At 44.4% G+C, this 26,970-nt stretch overlaps 1 protein-coding gene across 1 annotated transcript; it reads right to left on the reverse strand.

The window, feature by feature from the left end:
* Nucleotides 1-948: 948 nt before the first annotated feature.
* LOC311150523 (neuronal tyrosine-phosphorylated phosphoinositide-3-kinase adapter 2-like) lies at nt 949-25,823 on the reverse strand (the record flags this gene model as incomplete). The annotated part of the gene is made up of 6 exons (XM_084188007.1): nt 949-1,149; nt 1,266-1,363; nt 2,687-3,772; nt 5,889-6,968; nt 12,228-12,550; nt 25,645-25,823. 6 exons carry the CDS (start codon nt 25,821-25,823, stop codon nt 949-951), a joined length of 2,967 nt encoding a protein of 988 aa, XP_084044133.1.
* Between the last annotated feature and the right edge of the window lie 1,147 nt (nt 25,824-26,970).

Genomic DNA, 26,970 nt, shown 5'->3' on the forward strand with positions numbered 1-26,970 from the left:
GAATTGAGTACCGTATCTACTCTGTGGGATGATGCCCTCAATGTGCCTGGCAGAGTAGGAGAGCTGACCTGTGCCAGCTATTGCCACCAACCCATATTAGATAACCAACCCTTGCAAAATGCAAACCCACCCACAATTTTACCTCAGCAGGCTTTGGCTGGTTTGGGATAATAGGTTTGTCCTTAGGTTTATCTCCCTGACCCACCCTTGTTTCTATCTTAGTGTTGTGTACTATATACATGCTAGCCAACCCCATCTCATAACAAATAAATCCTTGTCAAAGGCTCTGACTGACTACACAGCTTGTAAACGTACAAACTGAAGCACAAGATTCCTGACCTGTTCTAGGACTAAGTATTGTACATTCTAGAACACATTGGCCCAAGGGCTAAAGGCAACCAGAGCCATGTATTTAGATCTAAATATTTTGGCTCTGATAGAAACCTATGTCAACTGAACTCTTCAACCTACAACAGTGGCAGTGTTGACAGTCAGAATATCCTCCATTCAAAAGAGTGCTTAGAGCACTGGAAATTCATTGAGCATTTGGCATAAATAATTATGCGTGATAGATTATGCTTTAAAATGTAAAATACCAAAACAAAAACTTAAATAAAAACACTGGATTGCTCTACATCTACTTAGTTTTTGCTGCTTTATCCCTTTTTGTTTAGAAAATATCTATTCATACTAAGTATATTACATGGAGTCACTTGAAATAGAAAAATATCAAATATCACCATTGATGACGAGAAAACATTACAACCTGAACAAGCGGAAATATTGCTATGGTAACCACCATTTGTCCTTTGACATCAGCGATCCCCTCCCTGCTCTTATTGGCTGCCCCTGACCCCCGTGATGCGGAGTAGGCCAATCAGTAGGCACAAAGTCTAGATGGGGGTTGGGCGTGGGGCCAAGTGGGTTATAGTTAATAATTGGTTATAGTCAGATGGCTGTGTCCCAGAACACAGTGGTCTGTGTGGGGTAGGGGGGCGGCTGAATCTTTTTGGCCCCGTTGCTCTTCTGCTTGCACAGGTTCCTGTCTGGGTGCCGCTGCCTGGAGCGGATCTCCATGCAGAGGGTGCGTTTCCTCTCGATCTGCTCCAGCATGGTGCTGTCCCCACACATCCACGGCATCTGGGGCACCTGGGGAGAAGAGCAGTAGGCAACCAGGGAAAGTAAATCAAGCACATCTCAAGAATCAAAGAAAACGAATAGATATTGATCCAGGTCTGCAGTAGGGGCCTATCTCATCGAATTACCTGTGCCTCTGGTGCTTGCCTCTGTGGGGTCCCCAAGGGAGAGGGTGTAACTGGGGCGGAGGAGGAGCGGCCATACTTCGGAAGTGCTGGTTTCAGCTCTATAAAAAGGGACAAATGCATTTATATTAATACATTTAGCTCAATCTTTTAATGGTTTACATGCAACAAAACAGAAAGTTATGGTGTAGCAATACACAGTTGCAAGCCTAAACACAATCTCAAACCCTTACCAATCACCACCACATTAATTGATATCCATTGCCATCTTTCAGTACCAGAATAAATAGTGTAGGCTACTTTGTAGTTCTCTCACCATGTTTTACGTCTTGTCTATAAGATAACACTTGGAGTCATATTTTATTTTATGTCGGGTAGCCTAGGCTACTAGCTATGTCGGCTACAGTGTGTTTCAAAAGAGCACCTGCACCTGGTCAAGGGCGCGCGCAGTGTGATTATCTAAGTATTTCCGCCAAAACCAGAGAAAATCAACTTTCTTGAGTTTGAGACTGCAACTTGATGAGAAAAGTTGGCCTAGGTAAGTTGCTTATTTCGTTTGAAAAGTGTAAAATGGTGTTTATTCTTTTAATTTTCAAACTTTAAATATCCTAATAATTAATTCAATGTCTTCAACTGACAGCCAAGGTGACAGTCAATATCCTGACTAAATTAGCCTAGCAAGCTAGCTAACAAGCGCACTCAAAATATGTTTTATTGTCACACACGGATAGGTGCAGTGAAATGTGTTGTTTTACAGCACGTGTCAAACTCATTCCACGGAGGGCCGAGTTTCTGCGGGTTTTCGCTCCACCCTTGTACTTGATTGATGAATTAAGGTCACTAATTAGTAAGGAACTCCCCTCACCTGGTTGTCTAGGTCTTAACTGAAAACCCGCAGACACTCAGCCCTCCGTGGAATGAGTTTGACACCCCTGTTTTACAGGGTCAGCCATAGTCGTACGGTGGCTCTGGAGCAAATTAGGGTTAAGTGCCTTTCTCAAGGGCACATTGACAGATTTGTCACCTCGAGTATTCAAACAAGGTTACTGGCCCAATGCTCCAACCACCAGGCTACCTCAGCAGGACACACACAGTCCTGACAACTTTGCTTTAAACTATCTTTGACAGTGGGTCAGTAATGTACTGTGTATATAGTTTACTTTAGCAAGTTTATTTTATGCCAATAACTTATCAGTAATAACCTTGGTTGTATGTACATTTTAGTTACCCATGCAACCGAGTCAGAGAATGTTCAAATTGTTTGATTATGGATACGCTACTTACATGTTATTGCAATTAACAGTATAGCATCTCTCTAAACTTTGCAGATAATTGTGTATGATGAGGACATGTTTAGTGCGTGTAAATAATTTACCACAAGTTATGTTGAGCTGTATGTGCAATTTCAATTAGGCTATCCTCACCTGTATTGCCAGTTCCCAACATCATTGGCGGACTGCCAGCAGGTCTTCCGTGCCGAGTTGGTGTGGCCGTCAATGATTGTTGCCCTGATACACAGTTCCTCTCTTGTGCTTTTGATTGCTCAACGCTGTAGGTCCCCCTATCTCTGCTATCACGCCTGGGTAAAACTTCTGCGCTGTAACCCACCCGGTCTTTGTCGCGCCTAGGATCTACCCCATTGGCACTCTTGCCGTAGCTATCGCGCCGGGGAGGCAGCTCTGAGCCATTGCAGCTTCTGTCCTTGCTGTCACGCCTGGCCTCAAGGCCATTTCTGGCTGACTCTTTGATGTCCTGTTGGGGTAAGGGCTCCATTCCATTGTAACTTCGTTCTTTGCCCTCTTGTCTAGACTCCAGGCCGTAGCTCGCCCTGTCTCGGTCTTTGCTATTACGTCTGCACTCAAGGCCATTTCTGGGTGAATCTTTGCAATTTTGTCTGGGTAGGAGCTCTGGTGGCTGATCCATTTGTTCTTTGCTGTCATGTCTCGAATCCATTTCGTTCCTGGTTCGGTCTTTGCTATCTTGCCTGGGTAGAAGATCCGGTGGGTTCTGGTGGTTGAGCCTTTCTATGCTGTCATGTCTGGACTCCACACCATTCCGGGGAGAGTCTTTACTGTCCTGCCGTGGTAAAGGCTCCATGCCGTGGACACTTCTGTCTTTGCTATTGCGCCTAGGCATCAGTTCTATGTTATTGTAGCCCCTGTCTTTGCTGTCCCGTCTGACAGGCGGGGGCTCAATACTAGTGCAACCCCTGTCTTTGCTGTCTCTTGTCATAGGTAAGGGCTCCACACTACTACAACCGCGGTCTCTGCTGTCCCGTTTCATAGGCAGGGGTTCAACACTGCTACAGCCCCTGTCCTTGGCGTCGCGTCTGTGAGAAGAAGACTCTTTGCCACGTTCCTTGCTCTCCCGTTTGGACTCCTTGCTCTCCCGTTTGGACTCCTTGCTCTCCCGTTTGGACTCCTTGCTCTCCCGTTTGGACTCCTTGCTGTGACTGTGCCGCTCCTTTCCGTCACGTCTGGAGTCGCTGTTAGGCTTACTCTTGGACTCGGCTGTAACAGAGCAGAAACACAGTCAGACACTGTAAAATACCAAGTTTCTTCAAGTCCCTAGTTATTAGTTATGCCTAGTGGTATCTCCTGTTATTTCCTAGGAGAAACACAGTCAAATACCTTAAAATACCAAGTTCCTGCATGTCCCTACCAATTAGTTAGTAGTATATTCTGTTACTTCAACACAAAATAACTAGTAAACATAGCCTATATAAAGATTAAATTTTTTATTAAAGCACTGCACTAACGCTATACGGACACTTGGTGTCACCCATGCGCTGTGGGCGCAATGAACCATTGGCATGAGATGAGGTCATTTTGCCTGAATTTCTGGGAAATGCTGTTGTTTCATTTGACAGATGTCATGGAGACATCCAGGATGTGAATTGCATAGATACTAGTATAAATGGGTAGGTAAAGGCTCAGTAACCATTTTCAATGCATTCTTATTTCACACATTTATTTGCTGTTTTAATCTGTCATATTTGGTGAAATATTTCTAAAACAATGCAGTAGGCCTATTTGACAATTGTAATGTTCTATCTCTCTCTACTTGTCTCTCTCTATTGGGCTAAAGGACAACACAGAACTGTGCATCAATAAGACATTACTGCATATGCATGAAGAGGACAGAGCCAACAAATAATCCCACAGGCCAATTACAACCAAGAAATACACAGAATTTGCATAAAAGGCGAGATGCAAACATTTGCCAGAACCACCAACCAATATTTCCTACAGTCAGAGAAGATTGTGGTGTTACAATTCCAGGAAGTCAGCAACGGCTTCTTTCTCTCTCCTGATTGGTGACTGTGAAGCTGTTTCCCTTGTTTCAATCTTTACTAGCTGATTGGGCCAAGAGAGGAATAGAACTCTCTGATCAGGTGTAAAAGCCTTGGTTGTCTCTCAGGAAGCCTGCTGCTGCTGCTGCACATGATCAGTTGGAAGCTGGTGTGACCTGCGCTGCGATTGGCCCACTTCCCCACTGGGAGGGATGCTGCAAATAAGAGAGGCTCCTTCTTCTGTTGCTATGACTGGTTTGGAGTTGGTGGTTGCTATGAAGCTCTCGGAGTTAAGTGCAGATTGACACGTGCCCAGTCATTTTTGATGTATAGCCCTATATGGGTTCAAATACACTCAACCAGTGGGAATTCTCCCATGGAGTTAGTTGCTATGTTAGATCTCTCTCAAAATCATCAACCAATCTGATAAAAACCCATTAACACACTTCACTGCTCTTGTGACCACAATTAAGGAACACAAGTCTTGAATACCTACACACCATTTACTCCTTTACAATTTGCAATACAGTATTGTATATGGTTTCAAACACAAATTCATATTTTATTCCTTGAAGTTTCAGGCCATGTCTCAACAGGGGTCGGTAACTAGGAGAAATATAATGGCTGAATATACAGATCACAGGATGGTCGACGAAGTATGAATACGGAAAACCGGTTCTGAAGTTTTATAGAAATGTGTTAATCTCCGGAGTTGGGTAACTATCTGGATTCACCATTCGTGTAATTTTGGCAACGTCCTGCACTGGACGCATTGGCCTCCTGTGTTTAAACATGATGTTTACATATTTAAGAGTAATGCTGTGCGGTGGCTTAATACCATTGCAGGGTTTGAGAGGCATGCTGACCGCTTTACTCCCTAATCCGGCCAGATTAAATCATATGATCTGTATCAGTCTACGTTTGGTGGGCATAGATTAAACGGGCTCACGAAGGAAATGCTTGCAAAGACCCACAAACACCCACAGCAAACATCAGCAGCAGTATCTCCTAATTTAGCGGGATTGGAAGTTGCTTTACCAGATGAAAAGGGGTTTATATTAACATGACACTGATGAGACCACTAATAACTAACTTCACAAAAAAGCTTGAACCATTGCTGTAGTTTGTGCGTCAATGTGTCAACAACATGTCAATGTTACACTGTGTGGGTTATGGCACTGCAGTCAGTTTGGATCAGACTGGATAGTGGATACCTGTGGAGGAACTATTTTGTTACCTCTATGTTGATATTGACTGATTCTGTAACTAGATTGACAAATAGATCATGTCATGCATTGATTGACTGATTGATTGACTGAATGATTGACACTCACTCTCCCCGGGCTCCTTGGACTTCCTCCCGCTGGCATTCTTCTTCATCATGTTCCTGCCGGCGGTGAACAGGTTGGTCAGCTCGTCCAGGGGGCTGGTCGGTGTGCGTGAGCGCCCCGTCGACACGTTCTGCATTGACCCATGCAGCCTGCCCCCGGCAATGCAGTCCTGGGGGGGCGAGCCCTTTCCGTGGGGCGTGGCAGAGGCGCTGCGTGGCAGCCCGCCTGGGAAGGGAATGGGGTTATCGAAGGGTGGCGCACGCATCAGGCTGAGGGGCGTTAGGCAGCGGCCCATGCTGACGGGCGAGGGGCAGGCTGAGTGGCTGCGCTGATAGCCATGGGCTGAGGAGGCCGAGGACTTGTAAAGGGTGCAGGGCAGGGGCGGGGCCGACGAGCGACCCGACACGGTCAGGGTGGGCGTGGCGGTCAGCTCACGGCGTAGGTGTGCCGAGGGGGGCTCAGAAGAGGAGGTGGGCGACTTGCTGTAGGCACCGGAGTTGTCCATCATGGGCAGTTTTGTCAGTGCATCCAGAGGGGTGAGTGGGGACTCGTCCGAGTTTGGCGAGCACTGGGCCGGCGCAGGGGGGAACACCAGGAGGGGCGGCCGGTGGGTGAGCAGGTTGGGGAAGGGCGCGGGGATGTCGCAGAGGGGGATGTTGCGCGGGGTGGAGCAGCGGCTGAGGGGCTCGGGGTCCAGTGGCGCCGGGGTGGGGCAGGCGGAGCGGCATCCCGGGGGGTCCCAGCGGTAGTCCATATCATCCAGGAGGGGGTATTTCATCTCCTCGTACACCGACTCGTCCGGCTCCTCGTCCTCACTCTTGGGTGCCTCTGTTTGCCCCCCGCCCCCAACACTGGCACCCATCTCGATGTAGACGGGCTCATCCGAGTCAGAGTGGTGGCTGGGGCTCTCGTCGCTCGGCGGCGAGGGGTTGCGCTCGCGCTCCGCAGAGGGGGAGTGACCCTTGGAGCCTCCGTGCTTCCTGATGTAGGACTCATCGAAGGAGGTGCTCAGCTGGGTGTTGGGGTTCCTCCTGGGTTTGGGGGGAGGGACCCTCTTGCAGTCTTCACCGCAGCCTTGTGGCGCTGAAGGAGCAGAAAAACAAAACGTGAAATTATAGTAAACCATTACTGTATTATTACGTGTTACATGTCTTTGGGTCGGATGTAGGTTGCAATAGCTGAAAAAAATTTATTGACTCGGATGTATAAAATATATACAGTACCAGTCAAAACTTTGGACACACCTACTCATTCCAGGGGTTTTCTTTATTTTTACTATTTTCTACATTGTAGAATAATAGTGAAGACATCACAACTATGAAATAACACATCATGTATGAACCAAAAAAGTGTTAAACAAATCAAAATATATTTTATATTTGAGATTCTTCAAAGTAGCCAGCCTTTGCCTTGATGATAGCTTTGCACACTCTTGGCATTCTCTCAACCAGCTTCATGAGGTAGTCACCTGGAATGAATTTAAATTAACAGGTGTGCCTTCTTAAAAGTTAATTTATGGAATTCATTTCCTTCTTAATGCATTTGAGCCAATCAGTTGTGTTGTGACAAGGTAAGGTTGGTATACAGAAGATAACCCTATTTGGTAAAAGACCAAGTCGATATTATGGCAAGAACAGCTCAAATAAGCAAAGAGAAATGATAGTCCATCATTACTTTAAGATATGAAGGTCAGTCAATACGGAAAATTTCAAGAACTTTTAAAGTTTCTTCAAGTACAGTCACAAAAACCATAAAGCGCTATGATGAAACTGGCTCTCATGAGGACTGCCACAGGAAAGGAAGACCCAGAGTTACCTCTGCTGCAGAGGTTCATTATAGTTACCAGCCTCAGAAATTGCAGCCCAAATAAACGCTTCACAGAGTTCAAGTAACAGACACATCTCAACATCAACTGTTCAGAGGAGACTGCTTGAATCAGGCCTTCATGGTCGAATTGCTGCAAAGAAACCACTACTAAACAACACCAATAATAAGAAGAGACTTGCTTGGGCCAAGAAACACGAGCGATGGACATTAGACCGTTGGAAATCTGTCCTTTGGCAGTGATGAGTCCAAATTTGAGAATTTTGTTTCCAACCGCCGTGTCTTTGTGAGATGCAGAGTAGGTGAACGGATGATCTCCGCATGTGTGGTTCACACTGTGAAGCATGGAGGAGGAGGTGTGATGGTGTGGAGGTGCTTTGCTGGTGACACTGTCTGTGATGTATTTAGAATTCAAGGCACACTTAACCAGCATGGCTACCACAGCATTCTGAATCGATACGCCATCCCATTGGTACGCCATCCCATGGTAGGCGCTTAGTGGGACTATCATTTGGTTTTCAACAGGACAATGACCCAACACACCTCCAGGCTGTAAGGGCTATTTGACCAAGAAGGAGATTGATGGAGTGCTGCATCAGATGACCTGGCCTCCACAATCACCCGACCTCAAAACAATTGTGATGGTTTGGATTGAGTTGGACCGCACAGTGAAGGAAAAGCAGCCAACAAGTACTCAGAATGTGGGAACTCCTTAAGATTGTTGGAAAAGCATTCCAGGTGAAGCTGGTTGAGAGAATGCCAAGAGTGTGCAAAGCTGTCATCAAGGCAAAGGATCTAAAAAAAATCTACAATATATTTTGATTTGTTTAACAGTTTTTTGGTTACTACATGATTCCATATGTGTTATTTCATAGTTGTGATGTCTTCACTATTATTCTACAATGTAGAAAATAGTGAAAATATAGAAAAACCCTTGAATGAGAAGGTGTGTCCAAACTTTTGACTGGTACTGTATAAATAATATATATCTATATATAATTGTATTCAGCTAATTTATTCAGCTAATAGATATCACATATTTCATATAATGTATGACTACATGTAGAGACAGTTCAACCTCATGTTTTTAGGTCAGATATACGGTAGTGTAGTAGTTAAGTGTATCTGGGTCAAACTGTGTGGGTTTTTTCAGGTTGGTATGACGTAGCATTGCAGTGAATCCATTTGGATCTTGTATATCACAGCCATATAGAGACAGGTGTTCCTTTAGGCTAGATATGTTCTGGTTATAGTATATTGTAGTGCAGGGAGAGGGTGTATTTCTAGGTCAATTAGTGTATTAGTGTGTCCCTTTTTCCCGTTGGTCAGATGAAAGATGGAACATGTTTCCTTCAAACTGCAGATTTTACACCTTTAATAATTCAGACGCCAGATGGTCCAGTCGCATGCTCCTCTCTATGACTCACCACCTCCATCACGACACACACACACACACACACACACCATTCATCCCTTTGAAATCTTTCATACACAGTACACCCATAACCTCAACCCAACCTCAACATATTAACATTCATAGTCTCTGAACTTAAATCTCTCCCTACTACACACACAGGTAAAGGGCAAATATGTTGTTTTCCTCCAACAAGTGCACATTAAAACACAGGTTGTAAATTCAACAGGTCTTTATTTATCATTACCATTTTCTCAACCGGATGATAATAGGAAATTTGAGCACAGTCAGCTGTGGTCCAGTGTGTGTGTGTGTGTGTGTGTGTGTGTGTGTGTGTGTGTGTGTGTGTGTGTGTGTGTGTGTGTGTGTGTGTGTGTGTGTGTGTGTGTGTGTGTGTGTGTTTCAATTGTAGAAGTGGCTTTGTGTAATTTGTGTCTCCGCAACGGATACGTGGCCTGTTATTATTATCATTACACTAACTGGGTTGCATGGTGGATCTTGAGATCTGTTTCACGAACAGATGATGAGTTCATCCTCCCCCGCCTCCCTTCGCCCGCTCTCTCGCCCCCTCCCCCGTAGCGGATGTGTTTACCCACACCCCCTGTCCTCCTGGGGGAAAAGGAATCTAGGTCAATCGCTCCTCCTGAATGAATTCTGCTTCCGACTGGCCCCTCCCCCCTGCTCGGCGCAAAGCCTGCTCCGGCTCACGCAACAACCCTGCTTTCTGTGATGGACACCCCCACACTCCGACGGCGATTGGCCAGGACGCCTTAGAGCTCAACCGTTGCTGCCGCCTCATTGGCTCTCTCTGCCTGCTGCTGTTCTGATTGGCCGGGCTACGGGGGTCTTGTTTCTGTGGGATGGTTGCCGTGGTGCAGAGGAAGATCTGTGTGCATACAGTGATCCCCTCCAATCTGAGGCAACCAGGGCAACTCCCTAACCAACCATCACATTGGCACACACGTCAAACTGCAACGCAGTCAAATGCGGTTGTATATTCCCCTTTAAGTTTCTCACAGCCCTTTAAGACTATAAGACTTTAATAGCCTGTTAATTTCTTCATTTTTTGCAGCACTTGTTGTTTCCTTGCTTAGCAGGTGTTCTTTGTTCTGTCAAAGTATTTTGTTGTTTTCATGCTATATGATATAGGTCTACAGCTGAACAGTGATTTATGGTTCTTATGCTCTATTAGTTTCCATTCCAGTAACCAGAAGGCCACACTACTGCTTTTATAATGAATCAAGTAAAAACAAATCATATCTGATTAGAGATGGTTGAATGTCCATCCATTCATTACCTTGTCTCTATTTACATTTTCTATTACAGTAATCATATTTTTCCCAATGTGTCCTGCTTCCATCATTCATTTCATTCATCTGTTTTCCTTTGATATCTGCTGTTATTATAAAATTCCGGTGAATTGCCAATTGCATGCAACAACGACTTGCAGTGACCTCTGACACTTTTGCTCACAACAGGCGCAGAGCGGATCACTTTTGTCTACCTGGTGAGGATTCATGCTAGAGCTGATCACATAGGCTAAATGAGTCACACCAGGACATCAAGATCAGATCTCTCCGGATGTGACCATTCTTGGAGCACATTCTCTTGCGAAATGTAAACTGGGTCTTTGTGGGTTTTAAGGAGAAAACGGATGAGCAGACACTGTAGAACGCAGATACTGTATGTTGCACATGCTGTGGGGAGGCATTTTCCAAACGGTTAGCTTTCGACAGCACATCAAAAATGAGACCGGTCACTTCGCACGCACCCTTCTAACCTCCTCAAGCCTGAATGAGTTAGTAGAGTCAGGTTGGTGGCACCTTAATTGGGGAGAACGTGCTCATGTTAATGACTGGAGGAATGGTATCAAATACATCAAACACATGGTTTCCAGGTGTTTGATACCATTCCATTTGCTCCGGTTCGTCTATTATTATGAGTCGTGAGACCTCAGCAGCCTCATGTGGTGAAATCCCAAGACTAAGATGAGCGGGGGGGGGGGGGTGGAATCTAACACTGCAACATGTCCGTGTGGGGAGGAGAAAGTATGATGAAAAGAAAGTTTGCACGCACGTCCACCATGCAGTAATAGTGGCAAACATTGGCCGACTGGGCTGACATACTGTACATGTAGGCCTATATAAACGGCAGGAGCAGTGGAATTGAATGACCAAGCAGAGCCTCACTCACTAGAAGCCTATGTTTGGTTTGTTATGGAGTTCATCCGCATTGCTGCACTCAACCTCATGTACACTCACTGCACTCTGGCTTGTAATTCGTTTACAGCCCAGCCCTCTGAGATCGCATGCTTCAGACAAATGGAGTGTGGTGGTGTTATGTAATGTCAGACAGGAATGCTGTACAGTGCTGTCACACGTACACCACCCAGTGCATATTGTGGTGTAGTGTTTCTCCGTAATGTTGGTATAGTTGTGTGTTGTCCTGTAGTTTGTTTTCTTAGCTGTGTGGTATGTGTACGCAGCAGTGTTTTTCATAGTTGTGTTGTGTTTTTCCGTAATTGTTCGTTGTTGCATAATGGTCTTGTGTGTTTGTGTAGTTGTGCAATGGGTAGTATTTTTTCATAGGTGTGTACTAGGCCTATGTTGCCTTGGCTACGTTGAATTACAGGCTATGTTGCCTTGGCTACGTTGAATTGCAGGCTATGTTGCCTTGGCTACGTTGAATTACAGGCTATGTTGCCTTGGCTACGTTGAATTGCAGGCTATGTTGCCTTGGCTACGTTGAATTGCAGGCTATGTTGCCTTGGCTACGTTGAATTGCAGGCTATGTTGTCTTGGCTACGTTGAATTGCAGGCTATGTTGCCTTGACTACGTTGAATTGCAGGCTATGTTGCCTTGGCTACGTTCAATTGCAGGCTATGTTGCCTTGGCTACGTTGAATTGCAAGCTATGTTGCCTTGGCTACGTTGAATTGCAGGCTATGTTGCCTTGGCTACGTTGAATTGCAGGCTATGTTGCCTTGGCTACGTTGAATTGCAGGCTATGTTGCCTTGGCTACGTTGAATTACAGGCTATGTTGCCTTGGCTACGTTGAATTACAGGCTATGTTTGCTTAGCTAGCCATGCAGTTCCATACTTACCATCACAACTGTCCGGATTGGCCCTGCAGCCCCTGCAGACCAAGGTGGGGCTGTGGTCCACTGTCTCAGAGGAAATGCTCAGCTTGGTAGCCGGGTCCCTCCTGGGTTTGGGCGGGGGCAGCTTGCGGGAGGTGGGGCTGCCCACCTCCTCCTCCCCGCCGCCATTACTGCCCCCGCCCACCGAGTGTAGGGACTGGGAGCGCACGGTGAAGCCCGGCCCGCAAGCAAGATAGGGGGGCACGGGCATACGCTCCGGGGGGGGCGGCATTGTCATGGAGCCCATGCGCAGGAGCTTCACCTCAGTCACCACCTCTTCACCCGTCCTGAGAGAGAGAGAGAGAGAGAGAGAGAGAGAGAGAGAGAGAGAGAGAGAGAGAGAGAGAGAGAGAGAGAGAGAGAGAGAGAGAGAAATGTTTATGTTATGATATATGACGACTGATCTGGAATCTGATAGTATAGGTGCTCGTGTCATAACGCATGACGGTATGCAGAACTATCTTTACATTTGATATACAGTTGAAGTCGGAAGTTTACATACACTTAGGTTGGAGTCATTAAAACTCGCTTTTCAAACACTCCACAAATTTCTTGTTAACAAACTATAGTTTTGGCAAGTCGGTTAGGACATCTACTTTGTGCATGACACAAGTAATTTTTCCAACAATTGTTTACAGACATATTATTTCACTTATAATTCACTGTATCACAATTCCAGTGGGTCAGACGTTTACATGCACTAAGTTGACTGTGCCTTTAAACAGCTTGGAAAATTCCAGAAAATGATGTCACGCTTTAGAAGCTTCGGATAGGCTAATTGACATAATTTGAGTCAATTGGAGGTGTACCTGTGGATGTATTTCTAGGCCTACCTTCAAACTCAGTGCCTCTTTGCTTGACATCATGGGAAAATCTAAACAAAATCAGCCAAGACCTCAGAAAGAAAATTGTAGACCTCCACAAGTCTGGTTCATCCTTGGGAGCAATTTCCGAACGCCTGAAGGTACCACGTTCATCTGTACAAACAATAGTACGCAAGTATAAACAACATGGAACCACGCAGCCGTCATACCGCTCAGCAAGGAGACGCGTTCTGTCTCCTAGAGATTAACATACTTTGGTGCGAAAAGTGCAAATCAATCCCAGAACAACAGCAAAGGACCTTGTGAAGATGCTGGAGGAAACAGGTACAAAAGTATCTATATCCACAGTAAAAAGAGTTCTATATCGACATAACCTGAAAGGCCGCTCAGCAAGGAAGAAGCCACTGCTCCAAAACCGCCATATAAAAGCCAGACTACGGTTTGCAACTGCACATGGGGACAAAGATCGTACTTTTTGGAGAAATGTCCTCTGGTCTGATTAAACAAAAATATAACTGTTTGGCCATAATGACCATCATTATGTTTGGAGGAAAAAAGGGGTCGCTTGCAAGCCGAAATACACCATCCCAACCGTGAAGCACGGGGGTGGCAGCATCATGCTGTGGGGGTGCTTTGCTGCAGGAGGGACTGGTGCACTTCACAAAATAGATGGCATCATGAGGAAGGAAAATTATGTGGATATATTGAAGCAACATCTCAAGACATCAGTCAGGAAGTTAAAGCTTGGTCGCAAATGGGTCTTCCAAATGGACAATGACCACAAGCATACTTCCAAAGTTGGGGCAAAATGGCTTAAGGACAGCAAAGTCAAGGTATTGGAGCGGCCATCACAAAGCCCTGACCTCAATCCTATAGAAAATGTGTGGGCAGAACTGAAAAAGCGTGTGCGAGCAAGGAGGCCTACTAACCTGATTCAGTTACACCAGCTCTGTCAGGAGGAATGGGCCAAAATTCACCCAACTTATTGTGGGAAGCTTGTGGAAGGCTACCCGAAACATTTGACCCAAGTTAAACATTTTAAAGGCAATGCTACCAAATACTAATTGAGTGTATGTAAACTTCTGACTGGGAATGTGATGAAAGAAATAAAAGCTGAAATAAATAATTCTCTCTACTATTATTCTGATATTTCACATTCTTAAATTAAAGTGGTGATCCAAACTGACCTAAGACAGGACATTTTTACTAGGATTAAATGTCAGGAATTGTGGAAAACTGAGTTTAAGTGTATTTGGCTAAGGTGTATGTAAACTTCCGACTTCAACTGTAGAAACAATTTATTATGGATGGAAAAACTGTAGCTCAATTGGTAGAGCATGGCGCTTGTAACGCCAGGGTAGTGGGTTCGATCCCCGGGACCACCCATACGTAAAAATGTATGCACACATGACTGTAAGTCGCTTTGGATAAAAGTGTCTGCTAAATGGCATATTAAAAAACAAACAAATGTAACCGCACTGAACACTATAAAGCTGAAATGTATTGCTTTCAAATCCAAAATGATTGATCCAGAAATGATAAACAATAAATCGATCAATCTTTCATTCAAACAGTTGTAGTAAGTTACTGTGACAAATATTCATCTATAAAGAGCATGAGAAAACTTAAAACCTCACTGATACATCAGTCCTTCCCTCACCTCTGGAGGTCTGCCCTTTCACAAGAACTTGAACCAAAAATAGCACACAGAGGTCTACTTTGATGTTTGTTTGTGCACGTGTGTGTGCTTCCGCTTGCACTAGTCTCTTTGTGATGGCTCAAATGATGCAAGCACCAACAATGAGAGCCACATTAGTGCCACTCAGCCGAGAGAATCTCTCTGTGGGTAGCCATTGATTTGTGTTTAACCCTGGGCACGGTTAGCTCAGCGCTCCCAGCCTCAGAGACACAATGACACGATGGAAGTCCCCCACTCCAGCCACCATCGATCACTCTTTAAAAACACGGATGATTGGCCTGAATGGAGTGGTTCATGTGGCAGGATGGGGCTTTTAACAGTCACAGGACTATAGAGTTGATTTCTGACTCTCTTACTGCCAGATGGTGGTGACTTTAGCTTCATTTCAAGTACTGTTTTTATTTGTTTTTATTTAAAAGGTAACCAGCAAACAGAAGATGTCACGGCTAAAGTTTAAATGCAGTTTGGAGATGTGGTGGACAAAAAAAAGAATTTTTCCACATTTTGTTACGTTACAGCCTTATTCTGAAATGGATGAAATTGTTTTTTCCCCTCATCAATTTACACACAATACCCCAGAATGGCAAAGCAAAAACAGTTTTTAAAAATGTTTGCAAATGCTGAAATATCACATTTACATAAGTATTCAGACCCTTTACTCAGTACTTTGTTGAAGCACCTTTGGCAGCAATTACAGCCATGAGTCTTCTTGAGTATGACATGCCTGTATTTGGGGAGTTTCTCCCATTCTTCTCTGCAGATCCTCTCAAGCTCTGCCAGTTTGGATGGGGAGCGTCGCTGCACAGCTATTTTCAGGTCTCTCCAGAGATGTTCGATCGGGCTCTGGCTGGGCCACTCAAGGACAATCAGAGACTTGTCCCGAAGTCACTCCTGTTTTGTCTTGGCTGTGTGCTTAGGGTCGTTGTCCTGTTGGAAGGTGAACCTTCGCCCCAGTCTGAGGTCCTGAGCGCTCTGGAGCAGGATTTCATCAAGGATCTCTCTGTACTTTGCTCCACTCATCTTTCCCTCGATCCTGACTATTCTCCCAGTCCCTGCCGCTGAAAAATATCCCCACAGCATGATGCTGCCACCACCATGCTTCACCATAGGGATGGTGGCAGGGTTCCTCCAGACGTGATGCTTGGCATTCAGGCCAAAGAGTTCAATCTTGGTTTCATCAGACCAGAGAATCTTGTTTCTCATGGTCTGAGAGTCTTTAGGTGTCTTTTGGCAAACTCCAAGTGGCCTGTCATGTGCCTTTTACTGAGGAGTGTCTTCCGTCTGGCCACTCTACCATAAAGGCCTGATTGGTGCAGTGCTACAGAGATGGTTGTCCTTCTGGAAGGTTCTCCCATCTCCACAGAGGAACTCTGGAGCTCTGTCAGAGTGACCATCGGGTTCTTGGTCACCTCTCTGACCAAGGCCCTTCTCCCCCAATTGCGCAGTCAGCACTAGGAAGAGTCTTGGTGGTTCCAAACTTCTTCCATTTAAGAATGATGGAGGCCACTGTGTTCTTGGGGACCTTCAATGCTGCAGAAATGATTTGGTACCCTTCCCAAGATCTGTGCCTCGCACAATCCTGTCTCGGAGCTCTACGGACAATTCCTTCGACCTCATGGCTTGGTTTTTGCTCTGACATGCACTGTCAACTGTGGGACCTTATATAGACACGTGTGTGCCTTTCCAAATTAGGTCCAATCAATTGAATTTACCACAGCTGGACTCCAATCAAGTTGTAGAAACATCTCAAGGATTATCAATGTAAACAGGATGCACCTGAGCTCAATTTCGAGTCTTATAGCAAAGGGTATGAATAGTTATGTAAATAAGGTATTTCTGTTTTTTATTTTTTTGAAATTTGCAACAATTTCTACAAACCTGTTTCCACTTTGTCATAATGGAGTATTGTGTGTAGCTTGATGAGGAAAACAATTAATTTAATCAATTGTAGAATAAGGCTGTAACATAACAAAATGTGGAAAAAGGGAATGGGTCTGAATACTTTCCGAATGCACTGTATATCATCAGATATCGTCAGATACGAAAATGTGTTGATTGTGGTATAAGGTCAACCCTTCTACTTTTTTTTGGGCAAACATACATTCAATTGATTTACATACAGTGAGGGAAAAAAGTATTTGATCCCCTGCTGATTTTGTATGTTTGCCCACTGACAAAGAAATGATCAGTCTATAATTTTAATGGTAGGTTTATTTGAACAGTGAGAGACAGAATAACAACAAAAAAATCCAGATAAACGCATGTCAAAATGCGTGTTATAAATGTATTTGCATTTTAATGAGGGAATTAAGTATTTGACCCCCTCTCAATCAGAAAGATTTCTGGCTCCCAGGTGTCTTTTATACAGGTAACGAGCTGAGATCAGTAGCACACTCTTAAAGGGAGTGCTCCTAATCTCAGTTTGTTACTTGTAGAAAAGACACCTGTCCACAGAAGCAATCAATCAATCAGATTCCAAACTCTCCACCATGGCCAAGAACAAATAGCTCTCCAAGGATGTCAGGGACAAGATTGTAGACCTACATAAGACTGGAATGGGCTACAAGATCATCACCAAGCAGCTTGGTGAGAAGGTGACAACAGTTGGTTTGTTTATTTGCAAATGGAAGAAACACAAAATAACTGTCAATCTCCCTCGGCCTGGGGCTCCATGCAAGATCTCTCCTCGTGGAGTTGCAATGATCATGAGAACGGTGAGGAATCAGCCCAGAACTACACAGGAGGATATTGTCAATGATCTTAAGGCAGCTGTGACCATAGTCACCAAGAAAACAATTGGTAACACACTACGCCGTGAAGGACTGAAATCCTGCAGCGCCCGCAAGGTCCCCCTGCTCAAGAAAGCACATATACAGGCCCGACTGAAGTTTGCCAATGAACATCTGAACGATTCAGAGGAGAACTGGGTGAAAGTGTTGTGGTCAGATGAGACCAGAATCGAGCTCTTTGGCATCAACTCAACTCACCGTGTTTGGAGGAGGAGGAATGCTGCCTATGACCCCAAGAACACCATCCCCACCGTCAAACATGGAGGTGGAAACATTATGCGTTGGGGGTGTTTTTCTGCTAAGGGGACAGGACAACTTCACCGCATCAAAGGGACGATGGACGGGGCCATGTACCGTCAAATCTTGGGTGAGAACCTCATTCCCTCAGCCAGGGCATTGAAAATGGGTCATGGATGGGTTTTCCAGCATGACAATGACCCAAAACACACAGCCAAGGCAACAAAGGAGTGGCTCAAGAAGAAGCACATTAAGGTCCTAGAGTGGCCTAGCCAGTCTCCAGACCTTAATCCCATAGAAAATCTGTGGAGGGAGCTGAAGGTTTGAGTTGCCAACCATCAGCCTCGAAACCTTAATGACTTGGAGAAGATCTGCAAAGAGGAGTGGAACAAAATCCCTCCTGAGATGTGTGCAAACCTGGTAGCCAACTACAAGAAACATCTGACCTCTGTGATTGCCAACAAGGGTTTTGCCACCAAGTACTAAGTCATGTTTTGCAGAGGGGTCAAATACTTATTTCCCTCATTAAAATGCAAATCAATTTATAACATTTTTGACATGCGTTTTTCTGGATTTTTTTGTTGTTATTCTGTCTCTCACTGTTCAAATAAACCTACCATTAAAATTATAGACTGATCATGTCTTTGTCAGTGGGCAAACGTACAAAATCAGCAGGGGATCAAACACTTTTTTTCCTCACTGTACCTGTAAATCAATTGAACCCTACAAAAACAAATAGCCTAACAATTATTATCTCTCCAGCCACACAACTACGGAACTTTTTGCATATGCACACACCCACTCACATAGTGGCCATTCAAACTACTGTGCATCATCCACTGTGTTGAATATGCACTTCCTCCCTACATCTTTCTCTGTTGGCGCTCAAGTACAAATCAAACTCCTCATTGCACCGATGCAGAGTTTTCACAATGTCAGTGGATGATAGTTGAACCCCATGTAGTTCAACCCTGATGGGGACAGTACTCCAGTTGCAGAGTGCCTCTTTGAAAAGGTTAGAAAACTGTTGTTTTGGACAACATAGAATGGATGTCCTATCAAGACCAATAGGACAGAATCAGTGATGTTGATATGTTAGTACTCTAAACAGTTTTTGTCTAGTTACTATCATGGAGGGGAATCAATCATCTGCACTAAATCAGTTAGTTATAGGAAAACCAACCCAATGGCTTTTCTGTGTTTTGGTATCTTTTGATGGTTTAGCCCACATAATGGAAATTAAGTCTAAGAGTTTATCCATACATTAAATCAATGTGTCAGTCAAAATACAAAGTTGGAAGATTATTGTGATATTGTGTGCGTACAAATGCTTGAATGCATGGGTGTGCGGGGGTGGGTGGATGTTTGCGTGTTTGTGTGTGCATGTGTGACTTTGCTGACTCCCACTGACTCCAAGCCAGCTGCTGAGCAGCAGGAGCTTGGAGGGTTGGGTTCATTGGTCAGGGGCTTAACATTGCCTAGCAACAGGGTACCCACGGAAACCAGACACAAAGCCTGCAGCTGGCCAGTTCAGCACAACAAACGCACACATGAGAAACTACAGGTCCCATGTCCCAAACTCCCATCTGTAGTTCTTGAAGGAAAAATCCACCCAAAACCACTAATTCCTATAATTTACAGTGTTAAATAACACAAATGTTTCATTTTATTGTTATAATAAGATTGGTAGCAACATGTGAAAATCGTTGTGGAAATCTGTTGCAGTTCAAGTCGACTACAAAACGCACAATGCAATGCTCTCTTTATGGGATGGCTGGCTAGCAAGCTAGGTAGCTAGCTACCAAACGTAGTTACACACAATAATACCAAAGTCAATATCAGCATGTAAAGAAGCTAGTTAGCTGTAAAATCGCCTAAACAAACTGCACTATCAATTTAGGCGTCTACAATCTCACCATGTTCAACTTACAGAACGATGTGCCTCGCAGAGTGGAGTCTGACATTCACAACGGCCATGCAATGGCATCATTCAATGCACCCTGGACTGAAGAGGCAGACAAATAGGAGATATGTGGTGGACCCTCTGTTAAATTACAATTTTCTCGAGGTAGGAATATTGCAAAAATATTATCAATGGCTCCCGCGTTGAGATATCAGCCAGTATTGAAATCTGACATATATGATAGACGTTTTTGCGATCTAAAAGTCATATTCCTATTAACTTCCAGTGTAGTGAGAGCGGCTTTATCACAATGCTATGTCATACCGGCCGAATTTCTGCGTGCTTGAACGACAATAGCTCAGATACACATGAAAACATGAAATGACCCCAGGAATCAATAGAACATCGCTCAGAGATGTAGCATTCAAATAGGGTGAATCTTTCCTTTAACCTGTAGACCTCCCTTGTGTACAGCTATATGACACCTACCCTCCTCCAGCTATCAAACCTATCCCACACCACCTGAGGGTTCCAGGACCTCAGGTTATGAATCACTGCAGTAGACCGTGCCAGTCACGCCCATGATGGAGGTAGCGTTGAGCTGGCATTTTCAAGACCAGGGAGGGAAAATCACACCGCTCTCAGTGTGTATTCCTGGTCGTGCCTTGTGCCCAGAGGAGCTTGGCACTGTTGATGTTATGTAGCCTAGAAGACAGTGCCCATTTCAAACACTCTCTTTGGTACTTTTCTATTCTTCTTTTTCTGTCATAAAACACACTAACCATGGTATCTGAATGGCAGGAGTTATTGTTTTCCCTATGTTCACTGTTAAAAATCAAGGTTCAAGTTGAAACCGAACACGGTTATTCAGAGCGATGCCATAGGGGAACCATTTTAGGCTCTCTGAAGAACCTTAAATGGGATGGTTCTTTGAAGAACCACATACACTCAACACCTTGTTGTTGAGCCTTATTTGCATATTTCCTAGGGTGCCTTTCAAGTTTATTTTAGACCACACATGACTGTGTTTGCTAGTGACATGGTTGTTGCGTTCATAAATGTTCAGTCCTGTGGTCTTCACCAAGTAAAATCCTAAGTGATTGTGTTATCATAAAATAATAATTATTTAGGACAGTATAATACATATTTCATTAGGCCTTATTTTGAGGGCCTAGTTTTACCCTAATACAGTGGCCTGAAACTCATGGTTTACAGGCCACATCAGGCCTGAAAGTCACATTATGCGTGTAATTCCAACTGGAATCCAGCAAGAGCGGGGATAGTCAACATTTGCTTACAGAATGACTGCCAGGGTTAGGAAGACTAAGATATGAGCCAATCTAAAGTGGAACAAGTAAAAGATTGAATTAGTTTAGAAAAATGTACGTTATTTATATTTGAGTAGAATAAGATTAATTAATCAATCATGTACATGCAAAAACATAGATATTGAAACAAACAATTCAAAAAATCTACCTGCAGTAGAGCATGCTGGGAAATACGATAACGATTGGCATGGTTTTGGTTCAACTTTGATTATCATCACCAACACTGGGGTTATTTTACACAACTGAGTGTTAATTGCTGTATGCTATAAAAGGGACACATCTGCAGGCTCTGTAGCTCAGCTGGTAGAGCACGGCGCTTATAACGCCAGGGTAGTGGGTTCGATCCCCGAGACCACCCATACACAAAAAAATGTATGCACGCATGACTGTAAGTGGCTTTGGAAAAAAAGCGTCTGCTAAATGGCATATTATTATTTCAAGAACCTTTTAGAATTCCGAAGAACCGTAGATGTCACGTCAAGAAACCTCCACTTAACTCAAAGGTTCTTTATCGGCCAAGAGTTCTCCAAGGAACCTTAACAGCTGAGGAAGAACCCTTTAAGAACCTTCATTGTTTTCAGTGTAGTAAATCAAGTAACGAGTTGTAGTTTTTGCTCTTAACTCATAAACCCTGCAGAAATTATTATAATAATGTCATAACATTAGCCTATTTCATAATCATTTGTCGTTTCATTAGAATTAGAACAACTTTATCCATGCAATGTGGAAATATGGCTTCACTGTAACATGGTGGTACTTAATTTGTATACTCTGCAGAAATGACAAAAATAATGTAATCATAATCATACGTAATAATAATTCAGCTCTGCTCGCTCACACACAGGTGTCTGCAGGAAAGCACTCATAAACATAAACACATACAGAACTGTGTGCACCAGGTGTGTAACTGGTGGAGTGTATGTGTGTGTTATTTATAGGATCTTTGCCCAGTGATTGGCTGGAACTTAGACCACAGGTGCACATGGAACAGTTGGATGAAGGGTTGTCGTCGGGCAGTTCTGGCTCTGTGTCAGTATGCTACTTGAGTCTATGTGACATTGAATGCCCAATAACACACCAAAAAATAACAGAACTAAGTTTGTGTGTGAGGTTTGCTGTGCATATACATGTGTGTGAGTGTGTGTGTGCGTGCGCACGTGCGTGCGTGTGTGCAAGTGACAACACACACTGAGTGTCATGGACAGACTTTTCCCTTACAGTTAACCTCACACATAAACCCAATTATTTTGTTTGTTGGTGACATATTGCACGTTCCAAGTCACAGAGACTCAAGTGTAGACACAGAACCAGAACTGCCCGACAACAGTTGTGTGTATATCCCTGTGTGTGTGAATAACTACTCCTTCAGATACAATGGAAACACAAGTGGGATAGCAGTGTAGGCAGGAAGACCCTCCTCACTCAAACCAACGTGGTGATCTGATTGGCCTGCGGCTGTTCCAGCTGTCACCAGGCAGAACACATCTCCTGCTAGCGAGCTCTTCACACTTAATCTCTTTCTAACAGGTTTATTTTCTCTCCCCCTCCCTCTCCTCTCTCTCTCTCCCATTCTCCCTCGTTCTCTCTCTCCCATTCTCTCTCGTATATATCTATTTCTCCCTCTCTCCTTACCAATCTCTCTCTTTTTGCCTCTCTCTCCCTCCATCAGTTACTGTAAAAATGGGTCATCTCATTGACCTACTTATAGGCCTCATCAAAAATCCAGCTATTTTTTATACTCTTCCTCTAGCTTCTGTGTATTAATATTTTACATTGACAACAGCTGAGAGACGGATAGAGAGATATCAGGACACTAGATACCACTTTCCTCAAGGCAGCACCTCCCTTGGAATGGGTACAAAGTTAGGATGACTTCAGACTCGCTGTCGGGTGTGCTAGGTAACTTTTGCTGCAATGTTTTTGAGTGAAAGGTTCTATGAGTTTGTTCTGCACTCCATAGAACGTTTCATCATAGGACTGAAGGACCTAGGATTTTGTGCTTTAAAACATGCACTATTGGTTGCTCAAATAGACCTTGCTCATAAATGCTACTAATATAAACAGTGTTGTGCGTGTAAACATTGCAAGTGCAGAGAACTAGTACAGTTAACGAATGGAAATGTATACACTGCTGACACCCACTATAATATTAGGAGTCAACTGTAGTTGAAGTCAGATTTACTATCAGAAGAAGACACTAAATGGCCAAAGCTTTAAGGCACTGCACATACTCGACACTCTCGACAACATTTGCAGAGCTTAACAGGTGAATGCAATCAATGCCATTCAAGGCTTAAAGAGTGATGACTGTTCAGCTTTGGAACATATTTCCTGGACCTAGAAGATGTTGCAGAGACTTTGCCACCATGTAGAAAGAGAATCTGTCGAGGAACTCTGCTACCACTGTTAGCATGTAGCATTAGAAAGCGCACACAACCAGACGCCTGCAACTCTCTATCCATCTGCTATCATCCTTTATGGGTGAACCACACATTTGCTCCACAGCACCTACTTGTTCACACACAACCAAAGCACGCCGTCTCCACGTGCTGCCCACGTTGTGCGCCCACTTCCTGTTCGCCACATGGTGCCGCTACACATCCCCAAGTCAGGACAACCAGTCTCCTCTGCCTCACTTTCACCGGGACAGAGGGTGAAAGAGGATGCAAACATTTGCAAGACACTACTGACTATTCCAATGCGAATTCCAATGCTTTGTACAGAATCAGACAAAACTTTTTGTAACCACTGTATCAGACCACTGAAATTACAAACTCTCAGTTAGTAAATAATATTATGCACATTATGTATGACTGGTTTTGAGTTTTGGCCCACTCTTCTATCATTAGCCAGCTAACAAATATAGCCTATAGTTCTGTTGATTGGCCCTACATTAAAAACAACCTTAAACCAAACAAACACTTAGTGCATTCATGTCCAATAGTGAATGTGGGCTCATCCATCAATTTTATGAGCACAATCCCCCTAAATCTAGCCTGGTCCCAGATCTGTTTGTGCTCCTATGGTTGTTGTCATCTGTTTCTGCTGCCTTGCCAAGTCCTATTGCCGTTGCCATGCCAAACAACGGCCATAAGGGTTGGCTATACGGCACAAACAGATCTGAGACCAGGCTACCTTAAAACTACTCTCCATCAAGTGGAACAGGCAGGGACGACCTCTAGCCAAGGACAAGTCCCAAATAAGTCAGTAAATGACAAATTAACTCTACTCCGTAGAGAGGCCCGCACTGACCCACTGGAACCCCAAGCTATGGTAATAGCTTACGGGACACACACACACTGTGAGCTCTTAACAGAAGGGACTGAGGACATGTTACACACTCAAGACCCACACACACAACCCGTGCACACACACTCAAGAACCACATAGAGTACATGCACCCTTTCCTCTCTGTTGTGTATGGAAACTCAACAGTTTGACCAATGCAGTACAAGCCTTTGATCCAAATCAGAATGACGCACCATAATGCCGGGCGGAACACTACACGACTTTTAAAATCCTAACATCGCTGAGCCTCTCATATTAAATGACAGTCTTTCCTGTTGTGTTTCTGTCTTGCCAACGTAGTGGTGTGCACAGACGGGGGTCACACACCATAAAAATACTACACTGTCTCGCTAAAACAAGGATGTGATGTGATTAGATAGCTAGAACGAGCTGTGGCTCAAAGCAGCCTCATAAACGTTTTCAGTCAGACATTCATGCTTGCGATACAGAGTTGAAATATCTAGCCAATCCATTTTGAATGTAATAACATTGCGTGTAAAGAGCTTGTCAGAGTCATCGCTCCTGCTCGAGAGTACACATTCTGTGTGATGCGATACAACACCATCATCTTACTGGCTCCTTCTCTGGAGAGCTCTCATTGGCTATTGCAGATCACTGTTCTCAAATCTTGTCGTTGCATATCTCACAGTACAAGAGCATTGCAGATTTTGTGCCGATAAATTCAAACGTTTCCAAATATCGGGACGTCTGGGACTGCTCAAAGACGGGCTCGGTAGCCCTCAGATTCCATCTCTGACCCGTTCACGTTAAAAGAGCGTCGGTGACGGCCGCGCTCCCCGAGTAGGCAACGACATGGGATTTTGTCTCCGATCGCAAAAACTTGTCTGGGACAGCGAAATCGGGGCCAAAATCACGTAGTGTACACCCAGCTTAAGGGAGCGGAACTCCGAAGGCCTCCTTGAAAGATTGGACTGGGTGCCCTAAGGGCTTGTTTGGGCCAGTTTCATTGTCTGTCTTGGAGGCTTAGGTTAGCTGTGATTGTAAGAGGACGGTGGCATCAGCAGCACAGAGCAACAACTTAAGCCTGTGACTTTACAAGCATGTAATGTATAAGTGGATCTATATATAACTGGACAAGCATGCAGTGTTTGTGTGTGTGTTTGTTTTGGGGTGTATTATAAGATGCATGACTGTCTTTGATGCTTTGTTACATGTAATGTTAAGTCCTCACACGAGTATGATGCAACATCTCACATCTATAGACAAGCATGACATGTATGTATGTATTATTTATCAAAGGTCTGCGGCCCAGAGTATCCTGTAGGTGTATGAACGCATTTTAAGCCTCCTACCTCTTTATGGCTTCTTCCTGTTTTCTCTTCTTGTCGTTTTTCTCCTGTAGGTAAATCCTGTTCCTCTCATTCATGGCGTGGTCCAGGTTCTGAGAGACCAGCCCGCTGTAGGCTCTTAGTCCGCTATCTTCAACATACTGGAAAAATCTCCGAGTTTCTTCCTCTTTGGAGCTCATCATTCTTCACAAGCGATCCGGCAGCCTTCTGCGAGAGGAACATAGGGTAGCGTTAATGACAAATATGGCATAGTGGCACAGTGACGTTCACGGTGGCTGGTGGTTGTGTCTGGGTGTTTTTTTTTTTGCTTATAAAGGGTTGTTAGTATTTGTGGTAATAGTTGCGTCATGACTGCGACCACAAGTTTCATCATTACCCCCCCCCCCACATGGGGAACGTACAGTACAAACACACAGCTCTGAAGGGGCCACACTATCTAGTCGCTCTGATAAATGACTTCAATGGATCAAGATGAAAGAAGGATGAAAGAAGGAAAACAAATAACACAAAAGAGAATGACACAGTAGCCTTATACTTAGGGGACTAGGATGAAGCAACATACAGTACTGAGAAGTCCTTCAACATAATGTACTATGCATACAGCATTTCAGGCATTATGGTACTGATTGCATTTATGCGCAGTCCTGTGGTTTGTGCTGGATTTCCACATAGAACTGCTGCGATTCCTGATCAAATAATCTGGTTTGTGCTTTTGTCTGATTCTCTACAAGATTATTCATTATAAGATTCCTCCACAAACAGTTGTGATTCACAGGCGAGCTGCATGAAGGAGGATGCTCCATTGAAAAAAAGACTTCCCTGACGTCAGTTCGACTGTTATCCCTTTGCTTTCTTTAATGCTCTCAAATGAGGAGAATGGAGGGTGAATACAGCACTGTTTACAGCCACATCCAAACACACCGTTGAGCATCTAATGATGTGGTGTGTGATTCAATGTGTGTGTGTAGATGCAGAGTGTACACTGTGCATAGATGCTGTTTGAGAGGGAATGTGTGTGTACCGGTATGTGTGTGTGCAATAGCACAGTGTATCCTGCAGAAGTCTGTGGCGGAAGAGAAGACAGTGCATGCTCTTATGTAGGTCAATGTTTTCAGATCTGCCTAAGAGACTGAGTGGACTGTGTGTGTGTGTGTGTGTGTGTGTATGGAGCGGGGGGAGGGGGCCTGGGGGACAGTGTGTTTGTGTGTGTGACCGTGTATGAGCACGTGTCTGTGTGTGTGTGTGTGTGAGAGAGAGACCGTGTGTCTGTCTGTGTGTGCATGTTAGACTGTGTGTGTGTGTGTGTGTGTGTGTGTGTGTGTGTGTGTG

This window comes from Coregonus lavaretus (genome assembly GCF_964263955.1).
Source record: "Coregonus lavaretus genome assembly, chromosome: 23".
NCBI classification, from domain to species: Eukaryota; Metazoa; Chordata; class Actinopteri; order Salmoniformes; family Salmonidae; genus Coregonus; species Coregonus lavaretus.